At 36.4% G+C, this 19849-nt stretch overlaps 1 protein-coding gene across 2 annotated transcripts in view; it reads left to right on the top strand.

Annotated features, from left to right (window-relative positions):
- The window catches only part of iars1 (isoleucyl-tRNA synthetase 1), a 71109-nt gene that overhangs the window by 29904 nt on the left and 21356 nt on the right, over positions 1-19849 (top strand). For both annotated transcript variants that reach the window (XM_038290728.1, XM_038290804.1), the window contains exons 14-23: positions 3565-3691; positions 6540-6613; positions 9706-9900; positions 10032-10118; positions 10995-11078; positions 12745-12889; positions 13366-13486; positions 13565-13656; positions 13935-14012; positions 14526-14647. In XM_038290728.1, coding sequence (XP_038146656.1) covers positions 3565-3691; positions 6540-6613; positions 9706-9900; positions 10032-10118; positions 10995-11078; positions 12745-12889; positions 13366-13486; positions 13565-13656; positions 13935-14012; positions 14526-14647 — 1125 coding nt within the window. The remainder of the gene's footprint in view (positions 1-3564; positions 3692-6539; positions 6614-9705; positions 9901-10031; positions 10119-10994; positions 11079-12744; positions 12890-13365; positions 13487-13564; positions 13657-13934; positions 14013-14525; positions 14648-19849) is intronic.

Here is a 19849-nt window from a genome sequence, read left to right as displayed (position 1 = left end):
CACACAGAGGTAGTTTTCAGCCAGTCCAGATAGCAAGGGCAGCGTATCTTGCTTGTTCCACCACCACAGTGTGCCGCTATCCCTGCAGGGGATGGAGGGCAAGCTTTTATAGAGCTGGATTTCCTGATGTACCCTCTGGGCTAAGGAAAGACGGGGCTTTGATTCACAAAGTGACCGCAGCTCGTTGTCTTCCTCCTCGAATAGTTCTTCCAACTTGCGTAACTTGCGTAACTTACGTAACGTACGTAAAAAACGTGACGTAAGCCGTGCTCCCCAGAGCCGGCGCTATAGGCTCTGGTGCTGCGGGAATCGAAAAAAGAATCGTTCAGCGAGCTGCCAAACGATGCCATGGAATCGGAAAATACGGAACCGGTTCTGAACAGGAACCAGTTTTCGATTCTCATCCCTAATAGTAATGCTCTTTTAGCCTAAAAAAACAAACAAAAATAATTGGGACAGTGAAGTGAAAAAATTAAGTTAACTTCACTCACTGAGAATCACCTCTTAGTGCCTCATTTATACCTATATAAACCATTTGACAGCCTTTATTGTTCTATTTTCTTTTTCTTTAAATGTAGTTCCTATTCGATTTTATCTTCTCTTCCAGTTTAAGAGCATTCAGTCAGTTTGACATGAAAAAAAGCGCATCAGATATTAAAAGCTCGGTATGGCGCTTAATTAAATCAGTCAAAAATAGCTAGTTGCCATTAGGGATGGAATGTATCAATTATTGAACTAATTTAAAGTTGATTGATCTTATCGATCAACCAAAGATTAGCTGCTATTTTCTTAAAGAGATCCGTGACTAGTTGAACATGTTGGCCTAAATATGTTGTAATTTCCTTACAATTTCCATTTATGATACATCAAAAACTCATAACTACTTCAAAAATTATATATCCTTTTAAGTTTTAAACAATACACAGGTGCCATGGTTTATCTGCACAGTGCATCCTGAGTCGATGATGTGGTTAGAACTTACTTGATGTCGACCTACAGGTTAAACACAGGACGCCTAACATTACTAGAGTTGGTTTTTATTGTATTGTGTTTGACGGGTTAAAAAATTAGACAATGTCACTTTGTGTGTGTCAAAGTTTTCATGATCTGTTGTACACGAGACAACTGTTGAAGCAAACAAACAAATGTTGGCTTGTGATCAACTGTTTAGCTGTATTAACGTGAGCTAACATTAAATCAAAATCAAATTGGTCTATGAAGAACGGCTCTTTGGTGACAGTGAAGCACCTTTTACCAATTGCAGCACATTATCATTATATATATGAGAAAATATTTAGATCCCGATGCTTACCTTGGACATCCTCAGTGAGAATTTATTAATTATTATTCGTAGCATAGCTGTCCAACATTTGTTCATTATATAATTAAATTTCAAAACATTAGAAACCCTTTGATGTTATTTTATTTACAAACTGTTGGTACCTGATAAAGATTTGATGACTTTTATTTATGCCCAAAAATGTTCAATTCATAAAAGAGATGTTAATTATTTTGCTAATGATTGAAACAGCAGGGATTTCAGCACCAATGCCTTAAGCATTGTGCCATGGTTTCCATTCAATTTAGCAAATTTCACTCCATTGGATTTTCTAATTGAGGCAGGAGGTGGATTAAAAGGATCTCGAGCAAATTTGGATAATTCAGTTTTTTCTTTCATAATTGCAACCAGTTAATGTCACACACTCTTAATTGTACACAGATCGAGTATTAACTTAGTTGGCTTTATAGCATTTCTTATGGTTGTGAGTTTCAGTGATGTCTTCTTTAGTCTAAATTATGATCAATGATAAAAATGTTTTTTTAGGACTGAACTGAAATGCTTAAATTGAAATAAATACAGCATTTTTTATGCAATTTAGTGTTGTTGTTTTTTTGAATTACAATACACTTTAATTGGAAAAGGGTTCACCTAACTTTTTTTATTCAGTGTTTTCATCAAAGGTAAGGCTGCATAGTGGGTAGCACTGTTGCCTTGCAGCAAGAAGGTTCTGGGTTTGATTCCTGGCCTGACATCTTTCAGCATGGAGTTTGCATGTTCTCTCTGTGCATGCGTGGGTTCTCTCCGGGTACTCCGGCTTCCTCCCACAGCCCAAAAACATGACTGTTAGGTTAACTGGCTTCTCTAAATTCTCCTTAGGTGTGAGTGTGAATGGTTGTTTGTCCTGTGTGTCTCTGTGTTGCCCTACGACAGACTGGCCACCTGTCCAGGGTGTACCCCGCCTCTCGCCCCTACACTGCCGGAGATACGCACCAGCACCACCGCAATCCTGACAAGGACTAGGCAGGAGAAAATGGGATAATGGAATGTTTTATCATATTCTTGTCCAACTAATCATTTCCTGTCACTGAACACAACCTCTCTCTCAATCTTTTTGACTCTTGTTTCCACTGTGGAACTTATGATAGAGGCCTATAGGTTCTTAATAACCCGTTTGTCTCCTGCCTGTTTTAAATTCTTGATTTAGCTTGAACTGGAAGAAAGACGTAAAGGATGGCGCAGTCATGAACAGCACTAGCAGAAAAAAAATAAATAATTAAATTGATTTATTAGGGGCCTAAATAGAAATGCCTCTTACAAATGGAAATTGATGAACTCTTTGCTTAGCGCAGGGATCCTGGTGACAATTTATACTCCCCACAGCACTGTTCTTGTGAGCAGAGCGGCCTGGCACAGCAAGAGAGAGTAAGGCGGCAGAATAAGGAGGCGATGGGGAGATTGTAGATTAAAGCCAGAACTCAGCTCAAGTAAACAGGAAAAGGAGAAAAGAGCAGCACACGAAAGAGGAGGATGCCTTGGAGGAATTTATTCCTTTATGACTAAATTTCAGCGAGAGCACATGTAGTTTATTTACTACACTAAAAATAGTCCATTATTTTCTGGAGTAGAATAAGGAAGAAGTAGAAGCCTGTAAGGGAGACATATTTCCTTTTGAAAGAAATAGTAGACTTTCATGTATTATGTAAAGTATCTATTTACTTTTCTTTAATTAATGTAGACTTTTCAAAGAAAATTTTTCCTTTGAGTTCAATAACAAAGTCCCAGATAGGATATTAATCTGTATATTTTATGCTATTCCTTTTTCTTTTAAAATAAAATTTTGGGAATTTCATGAAGTCTTCTTTTTAAAGAACTTCTGTATTTTCAATATGTTATCAGAACCCTAAATTTAACCCTCATTGATTATATTTATTCATTCTTACCTCTAGTTCTATTTGTGCAAACTTAAATGTAGATAAGAGTTTAATTCAGTCTGACAAAGGTTTCTAAATGTTTTTTTTCAAGATGGCGCAAATCTGCTTTGCAAATTCTGTCTCTTCTATTAGGGGTCGCTCTGACTTAAATGGGTTTAAGGTCAGCTACTGAATGCTGCTAAATACTCAACCCTTCATAGAACATTCAAGAAATGATGTAAAATGAATCTAGAAACAAAGCAGTATTTTGTGTGTATTTTATCTTTTAGATTCCTGACATGAGTCATCTCTGGCAAAATATATTTTTATTTAGTTGAATGAAAATGCATAATAATGTCTCCGTTTTTGCAGGGTCCCGGAGTTTGTGCGTGAGAAGCGTTTTGGGAACTGGCTCAGAGATGCACGCGACTGGGCAATTTCAAGAAACCGTTACTGGGGCACACCAATCCCTCTCTGGGTCAGCGATGACTTCCAGGAGGTCAGAAAAACACAAAACACTCACAGAAAAAACATTTCTTTGCCTCTTTTCTGCTTCTAATGTCTCTTAGCATTTGAGGAAGAGTGTACAATTTATTTGTCTTTGCTAAATGGCAAGATAGCTTTTTTTTTTCAAAGGGGGCTGATTGTAGTGTTGGCAGCACTCCAACCTCAATCTAGAATCAGCACAAGAGGGCTCAATTGAAAAGTTACACTCATTACTCTTGAGTTTTATCCTTGAAAAATATCTTTAGTAAAATATTGCACAAAAATCCAGCTTTTATGATACATTCGCAATGTAAAAACTTCTCTTTCTCATCCATTTCTGATAACTGACAATGTGAACAGTAGTGGTTCTCTTCTCCTTGTGGAGTCTTGTATGGGAGACTCTTCTTGGCATGGCAGGGTAATGGTGATCACAGCGTGGAAACAAGTATGTAGCACGACTACTGCAGTCGGTCAACTCCCTTCAGGCACCATCATGCAGTGTCCCCATTAATCTGTATATGAATGATTCATTGATGTAAACACCAAATTAATCTAAATAGAAATGTATTTGGTATTCAATTCTGTTAATGCATCTTCAAAGGTGTTCAAGCAAACTTCTTTTTGGGGTTTTCGTAGTTAAAAGACAGAAGATGAAAATTAGCGAGGGAAAAGTAAATCATGCGGATAGAAAAGGGGGATGAGAGTGAAAAGCTGAAAGGAGAGGCAGACATTAGAGAAGCATGCCAAAGTTTAATGGTTTCTTTTTTTGAAGAATATTTGTTGTCAAACTCAGCTGACAGAGTGAAGTAGACTGAACTGAATAGAGATGTCAGAACTGGGTTATTTGAGCATTTGAAAAATGAAGCGACAGTCCCCTGGCTGAAAGAGGGACGGCAAACGACCTGCTTGCTGGAAATAGCTTTGCGACTGTTTCCAGAACATTCAAACTCCCTGGTGCCTTCCTCACACAGTGCTCAGCAGCTTAACCACACACTTACATCCAAACCTGCAAGAATCTGCATGTCTGCATTTCTTTGATTGTCTTTACAGGTTTCCTCCTCTCAGCATCATCTTGTTTTGCCGAATCTCTCTGTGAGCTTTTGCTTTTACTATGTCTAATTTGCACAATAATGCTGTATGTAGGCCACATTACCTGGTGCTGTGCTAAAACTAGAGCAGAGCCTACAGGTTACTTCTCTGAGGAGAACAGATAACACACTTTGTCATACTTTGTAAGGTGCGATTACTCAGGAGGAGGCCTACTTTTACTTCTGTGTCTAAACATCAACACTTCCTGTCTGACCTCACAAATCTTAAACGTCTCATCATTTTCCAAATGTTTAGCTTGACGGTATAAATTCTTAAATAATACCTGAATCACACTATATGATTTGAGAATTGGGATCTAAGGAAAGAGATGAAGAAACATTCTGTTGTCAGTGTCCTGTTGTGGTAACACAAAAAGTAATTATTAGTCAAAAAGGACATTTCTGACCTTTGCAATCCCATAAAACAGTGGTTTCAAAACAAAGATCTCTCACCACTTAGGATTTGTCTATAGGAACTGAAACAGATGCCAGAAGTGGAAGGTTGAACACAAGCTGTTTTGAGAATTACATTGCTTCAGGGGTACAAACCCCCAATTTACATTACGTCCAGCTCTGCTCAGCCATGAACTCTGCAATAAATTCACTCCAATTATAATCAATGAGAGCATTTACATTGCGTCTCCTTAGCGATGCAGAGCAGCAGTGTTTGTGGAAGACCATCTGGCCAAATTTGACTCGCTTCTGTTTATTGCCGGAGCCAGTAAACTGATCGATCACATCTGTATTTTTAAACCAACTCACCAAAGATCAGCACAATTTTCCTAAAGATTCTGCTATATTATCAAACACACCCTTATATTTTCATGTGTCTATTTAAGCAATTACATAATAACATAATAACATACATACATAATAAGATAAATGACTTGGCAATATTCATTAAACTATGTAATATAAACTTAAAAATGAAAGACAAAAATTGACTTAAAAAAAAAAGCAGCAAATCTAGCTTCTCTGCACTTGGTGTACTCACCCATTGTAAAAGGGGGTGTTTGGTATGACAAGCTTATCACTGGTACGAGTGTGGGTAAAATTGTTTTGCAAATAAATCAAAGTTTTTTTGCTGCCCGACAAAATATCAATCTTTCAGTTCCTAGTACCTGATAAAAAATATAAAAATAAAGCATTTTTTTTATCTAAACAGAGCGGAAAATGAGCTACCTCTGCACCGCCACCCTGGTAGGCAGCGTTGTGAAGTCCTTTTGTTGTGCGGCAAAGCGCCATATCTGTGGTTGAGGCAGTCACACTGGAAGATGTGAACTGACCCATACCCCAAACAACATGCATGCCAAAATAACATAATGATCAATATCTTCTGATGAACATGTACAGTACAGTACTTGCTTTTTTATCCACACATTAAATTTTGATAGCCTGGGAAAATATCGCAATATATATAGTGATACTTTAATTTCGCGACATGTATAATATAGCACGACTCAAGCCAACGCTTGCCCCTAATCACTGGCTTTTGTTGAGTATTTGTGTCGCAGCTAGCGAACGCATTAGCTAACGTTTCTGTCACATTAGAGTAAACAGTTCTGTTTCCTGTCTGAGGATTTCCTGGACTCTGTATATTTATATACCCTCTTAATGCTACAGCAGTGTCAGCAGACATAAAATAACATGAGAACAGGGAAGCTTGTTCAGATACAATAAGTATCTTGACCAGAGACAGTTTGTGTGTGTACTTTCGAATGTTCTTGGAATTTGCTTAGATTTGTCCTCTCTTTTTGGGGTGCGGATTGTTAGGTGGTCTGTGTAGGGTCCATCGCTGAACTGGAGGAACTGACTGGAGTCAAAGTAACCGATCTGCATCGGGAAAAGTAAGTCCTATCAGTGATTTCATTTTTTTTTTAGGTTGTCCACTAAGATAACTAATAAGGGTCTATAAAAAATGTAAACCCTGTTGAAATACTTGGTTATTGTGATGCACAAAAATGTAAGAGATCAATCATTTCACTACATTTCCAGTTTTTCTTTTTTCTTTTTTTTTTATAAGCCAAGTTCAGAGCAGACTATATGCAGTCTAAATCCTGTGTTAAATTTGCATTTTGCTGAATCCCCTTTAGTTAATCATCTTGAGTACAAAAGAAACTCACATTATTTTATTACATAATTGCAAAGTGAGGCCTATATCAACAATCGAGAAAATGTAGAACTACATCGACATTTCTTAAACTGGACTTTTCCCCATAATTGACAAAAAGACTAAACTGCTCCAGGAAAGCTGATAAGAGGCCTGAGAAGCTGCAGTGATTTCTAGTTTTTTTGTTTCAATCTTCTTTGATTTCATATTCTTGGTGCAAGAAATTATTGAAAGACTAAAGAATTTTCCCCCAAAGGCAGTCTGCCTGAAAGCTAAGAATGAAGAGAGATGTCAGTCTCTGCAGCACTAGGTTCAAATGCCCAAAAAACACTGACCTCACCCGAAGGAATGAAAGTTTTTCTATTGCTCTTTAATAGTTCGAAATCTGACAAAAAGCCATTAGGGCACCTGAATACAGATATTCTTACAGTCGAATAGATTTAAAGTTTTTTTGAAGGATGAATTGAGTAAAAGTTACCAAGAAAAGATATAAGAAGCTGATAAACTTTTTTAAATTGCTGTCTAAAATGGACTCAAAAGGTGCTACAGATTATTACTTCACAACATTTTTTTTAAGTTGAATTATCTGGGAATAAATGTCACATTAAAGCAAAAGCACAAACGTTTATGAATGACCTACCCTGGTTTTATTTATCTACATCATTAAATCTATGATTGCTAACATGGCTGTTTAATTTTTGTACTCATGTAATTAGTTTAGCTGTGATGGTGGGATGCCCTCAGGTTCCCACATTACTCACAGACTGGGAATAACACCTGATCTTATTAGGTTGGGCTTTTAATTGCATCAGTTAATGGGACTACAGTGGAGCTGGTATGTGGTTGTGGTGGAGCACAGATCGTTTTTAAATTCCTTTAATATTTTCCTGTTCATTTCCAGACTCTTTAATAAGCCTTAACTTTTGAAGATAAATTATAAAATCTTGTTTTATTTATCTGACTACTTTATTATTATTATTTTTATGTTTTTCTGTAACAATAGATAAATCCTAAAATATTGAATTCAGAAGAATAAACTAAAAAACAACAAGAATTGTATGGAAATGTATCTAGGCAGGATGAAATATTTCATCAGCCCCTTTTTATGATGTACATTTGTGTTTGGTTTAAACATTTGCAAAAATATCTAAATAACTTATTTTATGTTGAGGGTTTGTGATTATTTTTTCAGAACATCTGGTGAAGTTTTAGATTTAGAAAGACTGTATAAATCTTCTTGTGAATAAGCTGCAAGAGAAGGTAGGCTGAGCTCCAAGCCAAAGGTGTCGCCTGTAAACCATGTAAAGATTGGGATTAATAATAGACATTCACACTAAGAAATAATGAAATCCTTTCACCAGCTTCATCTTTATCTCTTATAGAGTTTCTGCTCTAGAACAAACTAAGATTTTGGTCCAAGGTCTCTCAGAATTTATTGAAAGAGGAAAATTAACACAATCTTTTTCAGATATATTATGTCTATAAAAAAAAAAGTGAAAATGTGGCATTAACAAAACTATTTTGCAACAGCCTGTCCAATTTCTAAACCTAAGCTCAAACTCAAGAGTGATGTTTTAATTAAACATTTTAATTAAACATATCCATTTTGAACTAATAAGACATTAAACGCTATTATACAAGTTTATTTTTTTACTGGAACTAAGAATGTAAAAATGAAATGTTCCACCTTGTCTCTATTTGTTCCTCCAAAAAATTGCAGCCTGCTTAGTTTGCAGACTTTATGTGATGCAAACCTGTTTCACTTAAACTTGAGGGTTATAATAACTGTTGCTGCTTTTTTACAGCACTGCAAAAAGCCTATTTTGGTATAACTAATGTGTTATGTAGGGATGCACGATATTGGGATTTTGGCCGATATGCCGATATTTTAAAACTCATGTAGCCGATAACCGATATCGATACCGATGTTAAAGCTGGACAAAAATAAGTAGTCATTGAAAATAGCAGTTTTGTTATCCATTTCTGACACTTTGAAAAATAATATACTCAAATATATTTTCATATGCTGATATCAAATTGATTTTTAAAAACGCGGTATCGATCTATTTTACTTTCAAAATCTCGTGAAATTTCATCGTTCTGTTACAAACTCTCGTGATATTTTGCAAATTCTTGTGAGATTTTGTTAGTAAAATAGATCGATACCGCGTCAATATATCAACATATAAAAATATGGCAAAATTTCGAGAATTTTCGGGGGATTTCGTAGCATAACGATGACATACAGCAATATTTCATTAGTAAAAGAGATTGAAATGGTGTTTTTAAATGGCAATATATCAGCATATGAAGATATTGTGATATTTTAATGTATCAATATTTTTTCCCTTGTCTTTAGAAGTTTTTAAGTCTGTAAAAAAGAAGTTTTTGAGGAAGAAGAAGAAGTAGTTTTTTTTTTTTAGACTTTAGAAACTCAGAAGCTGATTAAATATCGGGTTAAATATCGGTGGGGTGGCCGATGTCCGATATTCAGTTTTAAGGCCGATACAGGCCAATACCGATAGGGGGGCGATTATATCGTGCATCCCTAGTGTTATGTATGTTACTTGTTATGACACCAAAAATTTACTAAAGAAAAATGAATACAGGACGACTAGTAGTGGTTAAATTTTAGCATGAGGCCTTAAAGTAGGGAGCCTAGCTTATCTACTTATTCTAAGCATAACTCATAAAAGATCTCTTTATAAATTGTTTTAGTGGTTCAGATGTTTAAAGCTCAGACTGAAAGGAGAAGTAAAACTGTAAAAGCTTCCAATTTCTGAACTTTGTTCTTTTCTCCATCCTCCATTTCAAATGTTCCCTGTCCAGCATTGACAACCTGACAATCCCGTCACGGTGCGGTAAAGGCGTCCTGCGGAGGATTACAGAGGTGTTTGACTGCTGGTTTGAGAGTGGCAGCATGCCATACGCCCAGGTTCACTACCCATTCGAGAACAAGAAGGATTTTGCTGACACCTTCCCTGCTGACTTTATCGCTGAGGGCATTGACCAGACCAGAGGATGGTAAACTGAGAGTGAATGACAGGGGAAAGACTGGTGATAGTTTAGGGAGTGGGAATGAATGACAGAGATGAGGATGAGCAGCTATGATCTCAGCCATACTGCTGTACTAACCTTGTGTTCTGTCCCCGTAGGTTCTACACCCTGTTGGTCCTCTCCACAGCGCTGTTTGGGAAACCTCCCTTTAAGAATGTCATCGTTAATGGCCTGGTGCTGGCGAGGTCTGTCTGCTAACTTATAATAACACCTAAAATGGATGGTCAATTTATATGAGAACAAAAAGTAAAAAGTAAAACTACAAATTATTTATAAACATCATGAACACTGTTAACTCTACAGTATTATACCTTTACAATGTTTTTTCTGTAATAAAATTTAGATAGTTTTGCCTTTATTTTCTTCATTGCATTGGGCTCTAGTTCTCAACCATCTTTGACTAAAATGACCCAGGCAGCAGCACTAACTGCACTACTTGACAAGAAGTAAATCTTTTCCAAATTTGTAAGATTTATTATTGCTTTGTGTTGTTTGAAAAGGATTATTCTTTGAGTGACCCTGAAGTTAAACAGAATACTGCTGTTGTTACTTCACATCTATATCCATGTACATATCGCCAGAGGATTTAGTTTTATAGTCATATGAAAGCATTTAGTGTTGATTGGTGGTTTGTGTGTATATATTTGAATACTAATTTATGATACCATTAAAGTTTGATGTGGAAGAGGCTCATATGACACTTAATGAAGACATTTGAACTATTTTTGGTTGTTTCATACTGCTTTGAACTGCTGTCCTTGTAGTTATTACTGATCATGGATGAACAGCATTATGAGCACAATAAAAGCAACAAACGGTGTTCTCACTTTCTTTATAAGTTTTTCTTTACTCAGTCTTTGATATTGCAGCCTAGATGCTGCTCCAATTATGGCTGCTTCTTCACAGTCATGAGATTACATGTAGCTTTGTGCTCACAGGCCCGCTGACCTGGAAGGTCTTGACTAATTTGAATTTCAAGTTCATGGTTTACAACATGCTTTTTCGTGCTTGCATACATGCATGTGTATGTGCAGTAATGGCTTCCTGTTTTATTCCCACAGCGATGGGCAGAAGATGAGCAAGCGTAAGAAGAACTACCCAGACCCTGGGCTGATTGTGCAAAACTATGGCGCCGATGCCCTCAGGTCAGCCTTGGTTCATAAATATGACAGTTTGCATGTTTCCAAAACCTTGTGGAAGTTCAAAGGTCAGGATGCTTAAATCACTTAAAACTCTGTGTAAAACAGTTACTTAAAATATCCGTGTGTTCACATGGAGTATTTGCACACTCATGCATGCTGTAGATGCAAATCCAAACACAAGTCCCCTTTTGTACATCCTCCCATTTGCCCTGAGCAGTGAGAGTGCTATTGCCATATGGTGTTATGAATAAAACACTTTGCAGTTGCACCATATGCTCACATATAGGCTGAAAAAGAGCAGACTACTGAATTAAAGAGATGAAACCAGCATTCTGGTTCTGTTTTAGGTTCCTATCTTTATTTTTAATGAAAAAGATAGTCAGAGTTGAGGATGGTTTAACGGTTTATTTGTACTGTATGTTTACTTTTTTACTATTTTTAGGTTTCCATAGTTTTGTTTGGGTTTAGAGTTTAAACAGCGATCTAACCAATCCCTGATGTGTGCTTCTGATTGTTGAGGTGGATGTTGCTTTTTCTTCCTTCAGTTATATGATAGAAATGAGCAATGATAACAAATTTTACACAACTCTCAATTTAAATAAAAAAAAAACATGGACAAATAAAAAAAAACAAAAAAAAAACAAAAACCATATCAACTATGCATAGCAGATGTAGGAAGCGGCAATGCATATGCTTCCCATGATGTTGAGGCATGGTTTCCGAATGCACAAATGAATTTGCAAACACATGCACATATCAGCAGATACCGGCACAAGAAAATAATGGCCGCCGCTGCATTGGTCTTTCTTTAATTACACATATAGATTTGTTCAATTTTGTTTTTTAAGCTCTTTTTTTAAGGCATTTTTAAAATTTTATTATTGACATTTGATATGCATTATTTTCTTATTATGTGTATTGTCTTTTGCTACCACTTTCTTTCATGTATTTACGTTTTGTTTTGTTTAATATGTATTTCATTCAACCCTGGTATTGGTCTTTCTTGAGATGAATAACAGTGTTTAAACTAATTTGCATAAATGCTTAGAATAGTCTTCCACCTTCCCTGCTTCTGCTCTGGCTTGGAGCCTTTGCTTTATACCTAGGGATGCGTGTAAATCACAGCCTGAGTTTGTTTTATGTTTGCATTTAAAAAGTTTTGCAATTGAATTAGAAGTGACATGCAAAAAAGCTAATGTTTTATTACTGGGTTTATAACAAATATATTTTGAATGCACACTATACCTTCAGGATGAAGTTACCTTATCACCTAAGAATTATAATTATTTTATTTTTTTTAAGATAGACTCCATGTGACACTTTTCTCTTTCCAAATCTCTTCTGCAAGTTGTATCGGTCTTAATCTTCTGCACAGAATGTTCAAATGATCCGCACAGAAGATTAGTTTCTGTTTTTCATCTTAGGCGCTTTAGGACACAGGTGTTCTGCATATTTTAGATTGTACCCTGGTTAAATACTCATCTTATTTAGGATCATTATAATTTTTTTTACAGCTTGGATGAACTTTTGTGTATTAGGACACTTTGGTGGATTTGGACAAAAAAAAAGAAGTGACTGGCTTTTGTTGGTTAACTTGGAGATGTATCTAACATCATCAGACCTTGGAAATTATACGGAATGAGCTTTTACTCCCTCTGTCTCTGTGCAGGCTTTACCTCATCAACTCACCTGTGGTGAGGGCAGAGAACCTGCGGTTCAAGGAGGAAGGTGTGCGAGACGTGTTGAAAGATGTGTTCTTGCCGTGGTACAACGCTTATCGCTTCCTGGTGCAAAATGTCCAGAGATTGGAAAAGGTCACTTCTTTTTCCTAATTTTCATATAATCATTGTTTCTCTGTTGTCTCATTGATTGTGTTTTAGAAAAAAAATAAACATTTAAGAGTTGTCTTGCTCTTAAAAGAATTTTCCTCTTGTTCAAAAAGTAATTGAAATCTTATTTGTCGTAGCTCACACTCTTACTTAATGCATTTATTTTTCCAGGCTGAATATAACTTAAAATAGCCGCTGGTCGGGAATTCTAAGACAAAAACGTGCATTCTATTTGTTTCTCACATCTCATACACCTGCAGTATTTGCCTATGTCGGATGAAACTCAAGCTAAAAATAAAGAAATACATTTTTAGAGCAGAACAAATTGACACTTAGCTGCCAGCATAACAAATTAATCTTTATTTGTTTTTTATTTTAGTATTCATTATGTTTCAGAATACAAATGCCAGTCCAACTTGCATTGATTGGTTTTCTTGAACTTGTCCGTACTCATGCCCTAGGAAGATGATATTCAGTTCCTGTACAATGAAAACACTGCGAAGCAGAGTGACAATATTATGGACAAGTGGATCCAGTCTTTCACACAGTCTCTCATCCAGTTCTTTAAGGCTGAGATGGATGGTAAGAAAAACTTCCCTGTATATCTATGTATCTTAACTTACAGTAGGATGCTAATTCATGGTGGCTCTCTGGTTGCAGCTTATCGCCTATACACAGTGGTGCCTCGCCTGGTCAGGTTTGTGGACATGCTCACCAACTGGTACGTCAGGACCAACAGACGCCGCTTAAAGGTCAGATTCCAGATCTGGAGTTCAGGATTTCTGCTAAAATTAAATGTTTGACTTGAAACTTTGATCTGATTATACTGTTGGTTAAGGTAATAATAATAGACAACTAAAGAACTACACTAAATGATGCATTGATGAGTGGAAAAAAAGTACATTTGAACCTGTGATTCAAATAAGTCCTGTTTCTGATTTTGGGGATACTGATGACGTTTGTGACATATTCCCCAGATTTCTGCTTTTTTAAGGGGAAAAACATATTAATGCGTTTTTGAACTTTGTAGGGCGAGAGTGGTACTGAGGATTGCCTGTGGGCGCTGGAGACACTCTTCAGTGTTTTGTTCTCCATGTGCAGGTTGATGGTGAGTCATTTGGTTTCTATATAAAAGCAGCTCAGAGCATGAAAGAAAGGTGATTGCAGGGAAAAAATGTAATGTTTGAACGCTTTACTTTGATGTTTGCTGGAGGCTATGAAGAAGATCTGGCATCAGAAAAATGTGTGTGTGAATTATGTATAATGGATGAATGTTAGGAGTCTCTTTTTTGTTTTGTTTTTTATACACAAAGTGTTTGCATGGGAGTCTTGAGGCAAGCTAAAAGCCATTCAAGCTATTCCATGTCGATACAGATCAGCTTTGAGTTAACAAATTAATTAGAAGTGATTTAAAGGGAGCAGAATCACATTAGAAGATGGCTCACAATAGCTTAGTTTTGTTGGAACGTTTGATCCAAATTGGAATGAAAAAAAAAGAACAGACTTTCAGACCTTTTATCTCTTGAGTGTAAATTTACCACACAGCAGACAATTTAATCATTTCTCTGTCTATTCCTCCTCATGCTCTTGTCCTCTTGCTTTCATGTCTCCTGCTCCTCAGGCTCCCTTTACACCCTTCATCACTGAAATGATATACCAAAATCTGCGTCACCTCATTGACCCTGCTTCTGTTGAAGAAAAGGACTCCAACAGCATCCACTATCTCATGCTGCCACAAGTCAGGTCAGAAAAAATCCTTCAGTAAAGCATCAGGTCAGAGTCAACCTTAGAGTTTCCCATAGAAATAAGTACATTTCTGTGAGGAAAGAAGTAGAATTTAAGCTGATGTTTCACTCTCCGAAGCCCAAATGCGGTTTAACGTCTTGTGACATTAATATATCGTTACTCCTTTACTTTGAACCTATTAAGAAGCTTTAATCTGAACAGTCATTTTTTTTTAGCTCATTCGTTCATTACTTTTTATCTTGCACTATTAAAAGCTTTATCAAATTTATTAAAAATTAGATGCATTAAAAGAAAACGGATGTTTGCCTTCATTGTAAACACAAATTTTGCGATGTTGACCACAAATATTAGTAACCCTGATAATGAGGAAAAAACACCTTAAAGTTTAGATTTTAGCACAGTTGTATTATATAACACTGAAATTTAGAACATTTGTTTTTGAGCCAAAATATATTTTTTATTTGTTAGAAAATACAATATGTTAAGAAATAATTGTTATTGAGCATTAGGACAGACGACAAATATTGCCATTGAAATTCATTCATCAATTTTTTTTTTATATTCCTTTTTTGATATTTAATCTATTTGGATGTATAAACAAAAGTACATTTTTGTTGGCTACTGGCCAAAAACCAGTAACGGCAAACCGGAATACAAGAGGGATTAAAAAACAACAACTTTGCCATTGGATAACTGCAGTCCCAAAAATAACCATCATTGTCTAAATACCAACTGCAGATTGCAGCAAATTGCACCGAACGCCATGTTTTTCACATGGCTTCTCTCGGGCTTTAGTCAAAAAAAAAATGTGCTGCATAAGGTTTGTACTCTCATAAGAAATCTAAAAATTAGTTGTCCCCTATCAGGGGATCAGTGGACCTTATCATATACAAAAATAATGGATATCAGGCACATAATCAACCTTGTCAATACCATTCTCTGTGTCCTGACCAGGCTTCTTCAATTTTAGCCCTCATTGTCTGGTGTCGTACATCCTTTAGATGTTCTCACACATGTGAAGGAAATGGCCGATTTCCCTTTCAGTACACGGTCAATTTCCCCAGAGTCCTGCTAATGACATAATTGACTCAGGTGTGATGAAGCAGACTCTCATCTAAAAGCTGCAAGACACCGGACGACAAGGGCTGGAATATGGAGCAATAGATTGCATTTTCTATATAAGTGTAGACCTACATCCTGTATTAACCTTTGGTGAACCGATAAGGAGAGCATAAGAGAACATAGGACTATGTACAATCTTTAGATATTTTTCAAAATGGTAACAAGTGATAGTACCTGGGTCCTAATCTGAATATTTATAAATGGTCTACATGCAAGATGAACCTTTCTGAACTTTTAACTATTTAATAATGCTAATACTACATTTTTTCAAAAAGTTGTATTTAGTTTAATTAATGCATGTTTGTGTAATGGTGCGTCCATTATATTCACTTAAAACATGAAAATCAGCCTAAATACTTATACTTGTTACAAACTTACATTGAAAAACATGAGCACTGATATCAGGTTGAGATAATCATTCATACCAGCAGAGTTAAGTACTGCAACACCACCTGGATAATGCATGGTTTGTCCTACTTCCATCAGCAAACAGATGCAATAATCTAAATATATTTACTGAGTTACATTCAATTGAGAAACTTCTTGAAAAAAAATGCACTTTAGGAGTAGTTTTACAGCATTGTAATTTTATCTTTACATGAGTACGAATATGATAAAGTATCACTACCCTTGAGTAAAATTTCTGGCTCCTCCATCCATTGTTAGTAACTACGCTTACTGGAAACAAACTTGTTTTTAACAAAAGGGACAGACTTTTTTTCTTTTTTGTACTCGAGGCTAATTGGTTTGTTATTTTCCATCTTCTGAGTCTGCCAGTATAAGCAGTTTGCTGTAGTTGAACCTATTCTTACATACTGTAACTATTGATTTTGCTAATTATATTGATTAAAGCAGGGGTCTTCAACGTTTTCCAGGCCAAGGACCTCCAAACTGATTGCGAGATGGAGCGGGGACCCCCTAATTATTTATATTGTATGAAATTGTGTTATATTAAACTGGTGCTATAGCCACTCTATTAAAAATATTAGTATTGTAACGAAAGTAATTTCACCCTGGGATTATTAAACTATTTCTGATTCTGATTCCTGGTTGATGGGACAGGTGTTGTGAATGAAACGGTGCCCAGCTTGAAAGAGCTCCTGTGTGTCGTTGAATGTGTGCATTGATGACTGAAAGACATCTTCTGCCTCCATTTATCTGCTTACTACAGTGTGTTGAAGTCATGTTAATGTGGATTTAAAGACATTTAAATTAGTAGAAAAAAACAGCAGGAGGAATATAAAAAAAAAGCCTAATAAATCAAAACTTTTGCGACCCCCATGCAGTACCTCCAAGGACCCCCTAGGGGTCACGGACCCCATGTTGAAGACCTCTGGATTAAAGAAAAGTACTTTAAAGAGCGTTCATTCCACCCAATTTTTTACTGTGTAACCACTGTATGTTATATCTTTATTTTTAGCTTATTCTTTGAAACATCAGAATTTGTATGTAACTTAATATTTTGTTCAATTTTACATTATTTAAAAAAATATTAAATGAGTTGTTATGATCATGAGTAGTCAACAGATCAGTTACTCAGTACTTTTACTTTTACTTGAGTATAAATTTGATGAAGTAGTGCTACTCTTAGGTGCAACTTTTGGATACTCCTCCCACCTGTGATCAGAAAAACAAATAGACTCAAGAAAAGTTTCTTTCCCCAAGCTGCAAAGGCGATCATCTCCCTGTTGGCCGCAACTAAGCATCCCTACTAAAAATCCACTACACTTCCAGCCCATTTAAGCACAAGCTGCATTTTGTTTAAAGGTATAAGGGAGTATTTTCACTAATGTTTTTAGAAGACTCAACCTCACCCCTCTAAATAAAATGTACATGCACAACCCTGTGCCCGCTCCCGAGAGGGAATGTCTATTAAGCGCGTGGGAGAGCATGCATAAGCCCATTTCTCCTCGTGCATGCCTTTTTTAAAAGCTGTTTGCCTTGCTCATACAATTTATTTTCCAAAATAAGATTTGCAATTTTTTATCTAAGTCAAACTCACCACCGGTAAGTAAAAATAGAGACGAGCACGTTGGATGCCCTGACGTAAACGTATCACCAGCACGATTGACTATTAGGAGGACCATTTATTTTGATGATCCACCCAGAAAAAGAACACCCTCAGCTACACCTTTAAATACTACTTGCAATCTATTAACATATATTCTTGTGTTACATTTTTAGTCTATTCTAAGGATGCTAGTAATTTTTTTTCTTCTGTTAGTGTTATTAACTTATATCTGTATTATATGTGTATTTAGAGCCGGTATCTCTCAGAAAACTCTCTATTGTGATAAAATGACATTATTAACTCTTGATTCAACTATGGGGCATAAGGATCAGATCAGGGTGTTAATCTTCTTCCTGTTACTAACCCAGGTTTATGTGTGTCGGAGTGAGGGTGTCAGAGAAGACAGAATATATAACACAAACTTTGTTGTTGTAACTGTGATGTCATCACTCACTGTTCTTCACCTGGCTGAGTTACGCTATTGGCTTCTTGCTAATATAGCTAACTCTTCAAGCATGAATGTTTACTCCATTGTTGACTTTAGATCTTAGCTTCCAACACAAATTAAACATGCTGCCTCCTGCTCACTATTGTTTGTTCCATCAGCACTTTTGACAACAGCCCAGCCAGCTAGGGTGATCACAGCTGCTTCAATGACCCGCCCCCGTTGGCTTGGACGTTGCCTTTCATTTTTGGTTGGATTGGTTGAATTGAGTGATTGACAGATCAAAGATGGGAACGATAAAAAGTTGGCCACTCCTGAGTAAAACACCAGGGCTGGCACGGGTGCCTCTCTCGACAGGCATGGCCCACCCCATGCCCTCCCTTGCCACTGAGACTTCTTATTGCTCATGTAGCCAGATTGCTGCGGCTCTTCCTGTTCTGCTTTAATCACCTGCGTCCTGGAGTTCTGGCAGTGACAAACCCCTGTAATCAGAGACTGCAGTGTAAATATGAAATACTGGAAATGTGTTTAGATCATTGTTATCAAATGAAATCATACCATGATGAATATTTATATTGAAGTTTGGCCTGCCCTAATTACAGATTTACCCCTGTGTTGTTTTGTCAAGAAAGTACTTAAAGATCAAGTTCATGATGAAAATTGGATTCTATTTATTAAATATAACTGAGGTCAGAAAGTTTAGACCACTTCTCTTTTGTGACCATGTTCTCAGAGGATATCCAGCCTAATCTTTCACCCTAATCAGGTTCAGCCAGAGTTACCCATTCTGTTTTTGCAACTAAATCTCTGTTAGATTTGCCAAAGTAGAAGCTTTTGAACCTTAGTGTGCTTAGATGCTGCAGCAAACTTATTTTAAAGTGTCTGACATGCTTTTTCACCTAATGAAAGAAATAACTTTCATTAACTCCTCTGTGATTAAAGACATAACAGAATACAATTGTGACCCAGAATAGGCTAATTTCTTTGTCGACCGGAAGTGGTGTAAAGCGGGAAGTCTGGGCTCATATATTGACCAATATCATTCATAAGCCACTATGGTAAAAGGCAGGTTGTGCAAATTGAGTAAAACAGTGCATCGCTGCTGGATTACTGTGATATTGCACATCACTTTGCACTTCCTTACTGAAGAGAATTGGCGCTGTCTGGAACAGAGCTGCAAAACTGACATGGGACAGCTTGAAACTCCACCACAAAGCAGCTTATGATCTTTATTGTACAGATTTCATATTTTTTAACTGGTTTATTCAATTTTATCTGAACATATTGTCTAGATATATTTACTTAGAAGTTAAAAAGTTCTTTATTAGCCTGGAAAGAAAGGGATTACCATTTTCTTTGTTTCTTTTCTTGGCAACCTGTTGTTTAACATTTAAATCATGAGGAACGAATAGCTTTAAAAAATATCCTATACATAAAGAACACTGACTGTGAAAGGAAATGTTTCACATTAAACTATTCAACTTTAATTCACATTTCTGTTTTTGTAGATAATTTTTTTCCCCCTACCAGTTTGTGGTTCTTTGATCAAAGCAGTATTTGTTGCTGCCATCATTCAGGTCATCTTTAATCAAACGAAGACCAAGAAACACCCACAAATGGC

The sequence above is a fragment of the Cyprinodon tularosa genome, unplaced genomic scaffold, assembly GCF_016077235.1.
Source record: "Cyprinodon tularosa strain WSP-4 unplaced genomic scaffold, ASM1607723v1 ctg10, whole genome shotgun sequence".
NCBI lineage: Eukaryota > Metazoa > Chordata > Actinopteri > Cyprinodontiformes > Cyprinodontidae > Cyprinodon > Cyprinodon tularosa.
This window is presented reverse-complemented; position numbering and strand designations above follow the sequence as displayed.